This window comes from Arachis hypogaea, chromosome 15 (genome assembly GCF_003086295.3).
Source record: "Arachis hypogaea cultivar Tifrunner chromosome 15, arahy.Tifrunner.gnm2.J5K5, whole genome shotgun sequence".
Taxonomy (NCBI): Eukaryota; Viridiplantae; Streptophyta; class Magnoliopsida; order Fabales; family Fabaceae; genus Arachis; species Arachis hypogaea.
The window spans coordinates 28,278,633-28,290,391 of NC_092050.1; the positions used below are offsets into that span (position 1 = coordinate 28,278,633).

At 39.3% G+C, this 11,759-nt stretch overlaps 1 protein-coding gene across 1 annotated transcript; it reads left to right on the forward strand.

Annotated features, from left to right (window-relative positions):
- Positions 1-8,971: 8,971 nt before the first annotated feature.
- LOC140179180 (uncharacterized) lies at positions 8,972-10,230 on the forward strand. Its single transcript, XM_072217837.1, has 3 exons — positions 8,972-8,980; positions 9,095-9,686; positions 9,785-10,230. Exons 1-3 carry the CDS (start codon positions 8,972-8,974, stop codon positions 10,228-10,230), a joined length of 1,047 nt encoding a protein of 348 aa, XP_072073938.1.
- The last annotated feature ends 1,529 nt before the right edge of the window (positions 10,231-11,759 follow it).

Genomic DNA, 11,759 nt, shown 5'->3' on the forward strand with positions numbered 1-11,759 from the left:
GATGTTGATTTATAGAATTCGACTTAACCATAACACCATCGATGTAAACTTCCATAAATTTTCCAATAAACTCATGAAAAATCGTATTCATAGCACGTTGATATGTTGCACCAGCATTTTTCAAACCGAATGGCGTAACCACCCATTCATATATTCCCAATGCCACAAGGCATCGAAAAGCAGTTTTTGATACATCATCCTCAGCGATGAAAATCTGGTTATATCCTGAGTAACCATCCATAAAACTCAAAATTTCATTACCCGCTGTAGAATCAATTAACATATCTGCTATGGGCATAAAATATTCATCCTTTGAAGTATCATTGTTTAAATCTCAAAAATCAATACATACTCGTAACTTTCCATTCTTTTTCATTACAGGAACTATATTTGATACCCATTCCACATAACGTGCAGTACAAATAAATTTTTCTTTAATTAAATGCTCAATTTCCTCTTTAATCTTTTGATTAATTTCAGGAGCAAAACGTCGAGGTGTTTGCTTCACTGGTCGAGCAAATGGTTTTAATGCTAATCGATGCTCCACAAGAGAATGATCGAGACCAGACATCTCATGATAATTCCAAACAAAACAACCTTTAAATTCATGTAAAAGTCTAAGTAATTCTGTTTGAAATCGTTCCACAAGGTTCTTACAAACATAAGTAATTCAAATATCCTCAGCAGATCCCAAATTAACTTCTTCTAGTGGATCTTACGACTCAAAACCTTTTATAACATCATCATCTTTTACCGAATATCTTTCAAAATCCAAAGGCTCTAAATCATAGATGCAATCAAAAGATAAATCAATAGATTCATTTAAACTGAAACAAACTTTATTATCAACTAAATCGACAATTGAATCTTTTTTTAGTACAATGATTATAGGCTATATCAATAGCAGTTTGATTGATAATACTATCAGGATTAAAAGAAAAACATGCACTTAAACCATGACTAAATTCGATTGAAGGAATCGAATTTGTACTACAAACTGAAAAAGCTGAAATTAAATTCCTACGTGACTCGACTTCATCAGAAGAAGCACTTTTATTTTCAACAGAAGTGAAGTTACTTAGATAATTACATAAAGTTACCAGGTAATTCGAGACATCTTCATCATCAGCCATAGAGAGATGTCTTCAAACTACCGCCTATGCAGAGCAATCCCAACCAGTCGGAGGAGCATCAAGTCGCGGATAGCGGAGCTTCACATTTAAACCCACTGAAGTCAGAAAACAACCTTCACAATTGTAGGAAGTGAGCACCCTGTCGACGTTCAAAAGCTTCAATTTATCATTATATACCCTGAAATCGATATGCATCTACTCAACAAACAAACTCGAATCAGCTTTGATGACTTCAGGCTTTCCTTCATCCGTCCTCAAAAGGACACTTTGATGCATAGTCGATGAAACTGCTCCAACACCATGTATCCAATCACGCCCTAGCAATGCGTTATATCTTGCCTTTGATGAAACCGCCACAAAGACAGTGTTTCGATCAGAAGACCCAACTTGCACCCCAAGGGTAACCAGTCCTTTTACAGGAGTAGAGACTCCACTATAGTCGGTCACAGAGGTGTTGTTAGGGATTAAATCATCAGGATTCTTTCCCACCTTCATTAACATCTTCTCTGGCAATAGACTAATCACCGCTCCTTCGTCAATCAAGACCTTATTGACTTTAATTCCACCCATTACAGCTGTGATATGCAATGAGCGAAGATGAGATTTTTGTTTCTTAAAGGCCTTTGAAAGTAATCTGGTTCGTCCTCATAACGAATGAAGGAAAAAACCTCCTCATCCTCAACATCGTAGTCTTCACCAGGATTCCCCTCATACTCACCTAATTATTCAGTTGGAATTATCAAAATGGTGCTCACCATTTCATCATCACTCTCTTCAAAGTAATCCTCATCCAGATCAGCATCTTTCTCGTTAGTAACTTCTGAAGTGACTATCATAGCCTTACCCTTGTCCAGTTTAATAGGGGATGGAATTTCCTTCGAATACGTTTTCCCATCAGTAGGGAATACCACCCTTGAATGCACAGAAGAAGATGCCCCCTTGACTTTTTCTTTTTGAGACGCCCTTGGAGCCTGACGTCCACCCCTTCCTCTTTGATATCCTCTTGCTCAACCTCGAAAATAAGGAAAACGACCACGAGGAGGACCAGGATGGCCCTATTGTGGATTACGCCTGTATTGGACATCTCTATTACGAAACTCTTGGCAATTTCATATCCAATGGACACCTAAATCCTGTGAATGGCTCAAAGGTGCAACAGGGGTTCTTTGAGGGCCACCAAAAATTTGCCCTTCTATCCTTCGATTTGGTTGCCTTTGTCTAACCTATTTTTCTTTGTGAGCCAATTATTTCTTCATTCTTTCTTTTTCAAAGATTGCTACAGCCTCAGCATCGAAGACTGCATTATATCGAGGACACAGAGATACGTTCCGATCCTTCAATTTTTGCTGCATTAGGAACTCCAACAGCCCATCACCTACTCCAAGATAAACTGCTCGAACATAGGACTCGAAATCTCCTAAGGCATTGTCAAAATAATAAGAAGAAGCCAACCATATTTACACCAAAGTATGGTTCAGCAAAACTGGCCCCCGTATCGAACGGATCAGAATCAACCTTCATCTCTTTCTTTCCTTCATCGAATTTAACCGCCCTTCCATGATTGCTTCTTGTATTAAGTCCTTGAAACGGACACAATTATTAGTCGAATGGCTAGTTGCTTGATGAAACTTACAGTGAAGTTTCCCTTTTAAATCTTTTATCGAAAGAAAAGTTCTGCCTTTAGGTAAAACTAACTGTTTATCTTTAAGCAACACATAAAATATTTGATCCGATTTTGAAATATCAAAACTATATTTTTTTCCACTCTTATGTTTCGAATCACTCGATTTATCAATATTCAAGATCTTCTTAAGTAGAGAACAAACATAAGGTGGTCCTTTCTTTAATCCAGCCAAATCGACTTCCGCTTCCAAATCGGATTCCTTACTCGAAGATTCCATTGCTACATATGATACCCTCTCTTTTCGAGAAAAAAAGACTTGCTTTTCAACTTTCTCTCGTCATTCTTATATTTTTCTTTTTCTTTCTTAAGAATTTCTACCTGGCACACCCTTTCAGCCAAATGGGCTAGATCAGGTATATGAATGTTAAGCAACTTTCGACGCATATAAAAACCTAAACCCATAGTTGCTATTTTCACTACTTCACTCTCAGGGAGAGACACATAGCAGCGACTTCTGGTATTTTTGAAACAAATCATATAATCATCAATTGACTCTCCATCATCACGTTTCAAAGCCACCAGATCAGTAACTACTATATTTAACTCCCCTCTATAAAATTGAGCATGGAAAGCACTTTCTAACTATGCCCAAGTTGTCATTGAATTAGGCCTAAGATTTGAAAATCAAGTAAATGCATTCTTCGTTAACGAAGAAGGAAAGAACTTCATTTTCAAATTTTCATCATTAGCCAGGTTTCTGATTTCAACTAAATATCGAGCAATATGTTCGGTGGTTGATTCGCCAACTTCTCCAGCGAATTTTGTAATTATCTTAGGATTCTTTACTCCTCTAGGCACTTCTGTCATTTGAACAGCAACAGAGAAAGTAGAAACAAAATAGGGTCGATTCATGAAAACCACATTGAATCCAACCCTATTAAGCACATCCTCAACTATTCTTGTGACTTGATAACGTTCACCAACTTGATTGACACGCAATCGAGCCAACACATCATCAGCATTTAAGCCCCGATGAATCATTTGAGAATTTTCGCTGTCCATGAGTACATTATCATTCTCATTCTTAAACACATTTTCAATGCCCTCATGGTTTTCTTTCATGCGTTGCCTATCTTCCACATCATAATCGACAATTCGAGCAATCCGCTCAACTTGCCTGGCAAAACGCTCAAACTTTGTCTCATGGTCTACCATCATGGGATTCAAGATTGCAGTCATTTGTTGGGTCAACAAATTAACCAAATCATAATGACTCTCTTCTACATGTTGTCGAAATACTGCCATCGAATTAGAAGCATTCGATGTAGATACCACATTATAATCTCAAGAATACTCAGGATGTTGTTGTGGAAGTTGAATATTATTTACTCCAACTGTACCTCCAAAACGAATTGGAGGAGCAAAACCACCTATTGGTGGTGTATAACCTAGAGGAAGGCCATAAGTAGGCCAACCAATGGTTATTGGGGGTTGAGTTTGTAATGTGTTACCACGTGGGCGTGTATTATGCCTGTTATTCCCTGTTTGGGAATTGGTAACCACCACACTTTCACTCGCCACATTTTCTTCTGGACGTGAAGTAACGTTCGAAGATTGTGCAACTACTGGTGCACTATCAATTGTGGTTGAACCACCGTTAACATTCGAAACCTCATCTGCCATGTGTACAATTCTTTCACTTCTCAATTGCATACACTATGACAACATACAATCATTTGGCACACTTAAATTTTCAAACTGACCCACCGGGCGTGCCAATTTGTTTTGTCAATTTTTAGCAAATCGATGATGGTTTAATATCTAGTGGTTTAGGAGCGAAACCTACTCCTCTTTGTGAGTACCAGTTTTCTTAAAAGTACATCAAAGGACCTTTTGATTGAACGAAAATAAAAAGGAAATCTGAAAGACAAAGCAATTTCAAAAATAAATTGATTAAAATTGAAATAAATTGCATTGAATTTAAATAAAAGCTGTAAATTGTCCTCGATAAGATCAAAGGACTTTGAATTCAAAAACAAAGTGCTGAAAAATTAAATTAAACAAGGAAATTAAACATTGCTTGAAAGGTAAATTTGCAGGAAAAGTAAAGATTACTAAAAATGTAAATGAAGATTAAAAACATGGAAGGAACCCTACAGAAAAATAACTCGAACGCAAACTCAAAAATTATCTGGGATGTGAGTGTATTTGAGTATTTTTTCTAAAGCAAAGTTCCAACCCTTTTTCCTTCTAGTCTTCTCATATATATTTATAAGAGTCTTCAGCCAATCAAATTAAGGTTTAACTTCCACGTTTATTAATTTTTAAATAATTGTTCCTGCTCCTTTTGCTTAACACAAATAACTGTTAGAAATAACCTTCGACTTCCTGAACTCTTCGTTTCGAACATATCAGCCAGCATGCTCGACTCAACTCCTCGACTGACTCTTGCTTTAAATTTCCTGTCATAAATTTTTTCGATATAAACCTTCATTTTAAAATTCAAGCTTACTAAATTTTGAATTCAACATCTCTTCGAAATATAATATTTTTTATTAACACTATTATAATACCACAAATTTAAAATGTCAAAATTAAACATAGGACAAGCAAACTAAAATTAATCGATTGTGCTTGATTTATTGATTAAGGAAATAAACAAAAAGCTACTAGTGGTATGCATGCTACCCTAGCTTATATAGTTTACCCCTATATCATCTCATTAGAAAAATTGAAATGATGCATATTTGAGATCATTTATTCTCGATACATTTTTCTGAATACTCATCATTAGATATTTGGTCCATTAGTTGATTTTTTTTTATATTTTGTAATAATAATGGCATCAATGTGACATCATAAGTTATTCTCGATTATGGGATATAAAATAAAATAAAATAAAATATTTTAAAATAATTTATTCTAACATTATGTACTCTAAATACTCTTTTGGTTTTAGGATTTTAGAGTAAATCAAGTGGAACCGCCCCAAATTTTGGTATAAACTAGGTGGGTCTCCTCCCATTTTAGGCTGAAATTAGATTAATTAAGTCACGATCTTGCTGTACATTAAGCTTATTATATATACCTGATTCTTGTACATTTCCAATTATAATAAAAAAAATTAAAAACCTCCTCATTCAATGCATTTAATCAATTAACCCATTAAATTTTTCTGTTTTATATTCAAATTTTATCTCGTATTTTTACTATTTTGTCTTTGTTGTGAGTGAACCAATATGTCTCAAGCACCACTCCTATCAATTCATTATAATGAAACATTTTAAGATTCGAAATGAATCTATTATATTTAATTTTGCGAGTTAATAGTCAAAATCGTCTTTGAAAGATACTCCGATTTCCATTTTAGTCCTCGAAAGATAAAATTAATCAAAGTTGTCCCCGAAAGTTATTCACGTTGGTCGAGTTTGTCCTTCCGTCATGTGAGGTAGTGACGTGGCTAACGTTTGGTGAGGTGGAACGTTAAGTGCCAGCGTGGAGAGGTGCAAAACGACGTAGTTTCATACCCTCAGCCCCAAATCAGTGGAACGACGTCGTTTATGAGCCACATGTGGATATTCAAACGTTCTGCCCTTCTCTTCTCTCGTAACAAACCTCTTCCACTTTCGCTCCAAAACCCCTCGTCTTCTCTCTACCCTGGTACTCTGCACAAAGATCCTTTGATAAGAACTTGGTGGCGTTATTGAGCATTCGTGTGTGCGAGGCTTGTAGAAGAGTAGGCCCTGCTACGTTGGAGGAGGTCGCTGAGGAGTTTCGTAGTTGGAGGAAGGAACAGTAACTGCCATAGGTAAGGCTTAATTTTTTTCACAGTTTCTGTTGATTTTGCAATGTTGGTGTCCGTTGGTTTTGGGTGTCTTAGTTCTAAGAACCATCTAGTGAGGCTAGGGTTTGGACTAGCTGCACAATATTTTGTATGCGTTTGTTAGGGGTTTCCTGGTCCTTATGTGGTGGGTTTTTCTGGGAGTTGAGGGTTTGCGATGGTTATGATTATGTAGTTTGCTATGTGTTTACATGCAGTTGTAAGAGAGGAGTTGTTTTAGATTTTGATGTTGACTACATTTATTTGCACTTGTAGATGGAGGGTCCTCTGATGACTTTTGTATTTCACCATGGGGGGAAGTTTAAAAAGGATGAGGGTGGATATCTGTACTATGAACCGGATCACACAGAGGTGTTAATGGGAGTTGAAGCTGACACACTTGACGTGTTCTTTGTGAGGGGGTACTATGTCGAACTGGGATATGCTGAGGCTAGGGAGTGCTGATGAAAATCTCCAGGAGTTCCCCTTGAATATGGGCTGAGGAGGCTGGCCACAGATGATGATTTGGTTGCAATGGTGAAGGATTGCAAGAGGAACTTCAACTTGATCAACCTGTATTTCGAGCATGGTGTTTCAGAGCCATGTGTGGTTGATGAGCAGGAAGGAGATGTGCCTAAAATTAACCCAACCCAGACCAAGAGACATCAGTCTCAACCCACCAAGTTACCATCCCACCAAAAAGCAAGCTCTGAGTCCACGAAGGCATCAGCTGAAGGAAGCAGATTATCTCAGCCTTCAAAGTTGCCTTCTCAGTCCAAGAAATTTTCTACCAAATCCACAAAGGAACTAAGTCAGCCCAGTAAACTACCTACCCAGCCCACCAAGCAACCAATGCAGCCCACTAAGGAGCCCACTAAGCCCACTGGACCATCATTGAAGCCCACAGGTCCATCAGCTAAGCCCACTAGACCAACCACTAAGCCCAGCAGACCATCATCTCAGCCCACCAAGAAGTCACATGAACCTGTGCAAACTTCATCACAGCAGAGAAAGGCCTATAGTCAGCCTACCAAACCTACCCCTGCTACAACTAAGCCTAAAGGTAAGGCCAAGGTCACTACCACCACAAGGGCAGGCAGGCATGTGAAGGCAATAGAGGTTGAGGAAGACAGTGACTCTCATGACTCCTATGAGAGTGCTGAAGACAGCCTTTACAAACCTCCAAAGGTGCTAGGAAATGATGAATCTAGCAGTGACAGTGATGATGGTGTCAACTCTACAAGGCTGAACAAAAAAAGGGAAGTTAAGGAGAAGCACAAGCCTGCTAAGACCAGATTGGCAGAGAAAGAAATAGAGACTGACGATTCAAGCTATGAAGCTTCTGAGAGTGAGGATGAAAGTGACTCAGGTATTTGGTTAAATCAATTGGTTTGTAGATGTTGATTTAATTTTGGTCACATGACTGATTACTTAATTTGTGGTTTCTATTTGGCAGACCTAGAGGATAATCCCCTTGAGGACAATGATTCGGATCTCAACTCATGGCACTCGGAGGACTCAGGCCAGGAACTAGACTCTGATGAGGAATCACCAACTGTCTATCCCCAGTATAATGACAAGGCAAAGTTCGGGGACCTCAAGTTTGAGGTTAGTATGATATTCAAATCAAAGGAACATTTTATGCATGCAACTAGGGACTACACAATCCAATTAGGTAGAAACATATTGTTTACAAAGAATGACAATGTTCGGGTTAGGGCTGTGTGTAAGGCTGAGGGTTGTCCTTGGGTAGTTTACTGTGCACGAAGTAAGCAAGACGGGTCGTGGCAGATTAAAACCCTTGTTGACAACCATATCTGTCCTAGAAGGCGAAAAAACAGGGCAGCCACCCAACAGTGGACACTAAGCAAACTTGTTCCAAAACTTAGGAAGCATCCTACAATGAGACATCGTGAAGTGTATGAGTGGTTTGTGAGGAAGTGTAACGTAAACCTGAACAGCACCTGCATCACTAGAGCATTGAAAGCTGCTAGGAAAGTGGTAGAGGGTGATGAAGTTGCTCAGTATGGACTTATCTGGGACTATGCGAATGAGTTGCTTACAAGTAACCCTGGGTCTACAGTTCAAGTTGGTGTAATCCCAATGCCACAGGGTCCTCCTCAGTTTGAGAGGTTCTATGTGTGTCTTGATGCCTGTAAAAAAGGATTTAAGGCTGGGTGTAGACCGATGATAGGTTTGGATGGGGCTTTTCTTAAGACCCTGCACGGTGGACAAATATTGACGGCGTGTGCTCAGGATGCCAATAACCACATATTTGTTGTTGCCTATGCAATTGTGGATGTGGAAAACAAGGACAAATGAAAATGGTTTCTGGAGCTCCTGCAATCAGACCTTAGCAACTTCCTTGGCAAAAACTTGTGCCTCATTTCAGACATGCAGAAGGTCAGGACTAAATTGATTTAATTAGTTATACTTCTAGGACTAAATTGATTTAATGATCATAATTGAGGGATGCTTTTGACTAACAATCTTTTCGGGTTTCTTTGTATCTGGCAGGGACTCATCCCAGCAGTAAAGGAAGTCATGCCCATGGCCCAGCACAGGTTCTGTGTGTGGCATCTGTGGCGGAATTTTTCAAAACAATGGGGTAGCACGGAGTTGAAAGACTTGGTTTGGGAGTGTGCTCGATCAAGGACACGTAATGAGTTCGAGAGGAACATGAAGAGAGTAAAAGTGATTAACGAACAGGCTTGGCAGTATCTTGAAAAGTGGCCGAAGGAGGCTTGGACTAAGGCTTACTTCAGTGAGGACCCTAAGAATGACAATATTTGCAACAATGCTTGCGAATCATTCAATGCTAAGATAAAGCATGAGAGGACCAAGCCGATTTTAACTTTGGCTGAGGAGGTGAGGAGAATAATCATGAAGAGCATGGTCGATAACAAACTGAAGTTGAGCACTTATCAAGGAATTTTACCCCCGGTTAAGCAAAGCAGACTAGAAGCCATGACAAAGTTATCTAGTCATTGGGCTCCCCAATGGTGCGGGGATGAAAAAGAGGAGCTGTTTGAAGTACATGGCTGGCCCACAAACATGGTGGTCGACCTGGGAAAGCACACTTGCACCTGTCGATTCTGGCAACTCACAGGTAATTCATTCGGACCCTATAGATGCTTCCCTTAGCATGAATTAGTCAGAGTTGCTTTTGGTTTTCTCATTAACTTTGTCTGTCTACACTTGGCACAGGGATGCCATGTATGCATGCAATTTCAGCAATTCAAGACAAAAATGGTAAGAGAATTGAGGAGTATTGCCATGAGTTGTTGACAATGGAGGCGTATAAAAGGACATACTGTTTCAATGTTAACCCGGTTAAAGGACAAGATTTGTGGGAGAAAACATCTTCACCTGCCCCTGTCCCGCCCCCAATCAAGCCTAAACCTGGGAGGCCTACCAAGAAGAGGAGAAAGGACAAAGGAGAGCAGCCAGTTGGGTCAAGCACTAAGATGAAGAGGAAGTACAACCCAATTAGGTGCATGTTTTGTGGTGAAGTTGGACACAACAAGAGAAGCTGTGCAAAGAAGAAAAAGGAGGATGCTGAGGATCAAGCTAGGCAAATGCAACTTCAGCTTGCCCTTCCTAATGGGCCTGCTCCCCCTACAGATGACCCAAACACCAACAATGAAGTTTAATCACATTCTCCCCCTCCTCCCCCAGTCCAGCCAGAACCTGCTGTGGAAGTCAACCAACCAGTGCAAGATACCCAACTGCCTGTTCAAGACATTCAGGTTATTTATTTGCTGCTTTTTATTCTGCCCAATTGCATTTGTTTTATTTACTTGAAATTAATTAGTCTGCAACTGGCCTATGCAGGGTGAAAAGAGAGGCAGGCCACCCAAACTGCATGTAATAAAAAAAAAGGCAAGATCAAATGCCTCCACCCAGTCACCTGTGGCCATATCTGCTGAGACATTGAAAGGAACAACTTCTGCCACTGCAAAGAAGATGCAAACCTTTATGACATTCGTGCCTACTCCAGGGTTCAAGCGTCCAAGAAAGAAAGATTAATATGTTTAACTAGGAAATATATTTTGTATGTAGTTGAAAAGTTTGCTTTTTGGGAACATGGCTCTGTAAACTGCCTCTGTGTTCAGGATCATTTAAATTAGGCCTAGTATATTTTTTTGTTTACATGAACAATGTTGTCTCAACAATGTTGTCTGGATCCTTTCTCACCTTTGTAGTGTGTCTACTAAGACATTATGATATCAATATAATTATGATGTTTGTTATGGATTACAATTACTTTGTCTACTGTTATATATGGTTCTATTTGGTGAAAAGATACTTATAATAGTTCACACATCACCATCATGTATTCTCAATGAAACCCATCAAGCTTAAACAACAACTTTATGTTAAATTAAAGACAATTAAACCATACTTTCATTCATAATTAACATCATCATTACATATCAACTAATTCAATTTCTCTGATCTAACAACACCTCTAACACACAAGAACATAACACTCCAATTGTGGCTTTACTTGGAGATTAATGTGACCAACAGTGATACACACAATACAGTAGCCACCACCACTGCAACTGACAGGAACATTATCAGCATCTTCATTGCTCTAACCTCACCCTCCAAGCTACCCAATCTCCATGACACATTCAGTCTCCATTCATCATAGTCCCCACCAACCTCTGCATCAGTTTCCGCCCCTGCTACATACCCATCTTCCTCAACCCACCTAAAGAAGTTGCAGTGACTTCCCTTCTGAATTTTTCCAAAAAAAATAAAATCAATTTCAACAACCCAGCATAATAGACAAAGGAATATTGAAAACAAGCTTAATATATCATAACCTAACTCACCGGGTATCTGGCACAGGTGTGGAACAACCTATCCGGATTCTCTCTTGTGCCGGATTTCTTGATTGTCGTCTTCAACCCACAAAAGCAAGTCTGGTCCTTCATCTTCCTCCTCCGTCGCATGGTAGAGTTCGACTTATGGCTACCGATAGACTGCGACGGCAGGTCACCACTCCGGCTTCCACTCATCATAGCGGCGACTCCTCAAAGATACATCGCCACCTGAGAATCGCGCACATATATGCTTCAGATTGGGGGTTAGGGTTGTAACATTAGGACTAATTTGACCTAACTAATCAAACATATCTTATCAGCATTAACGGTTGCCATGCTGGACCTCT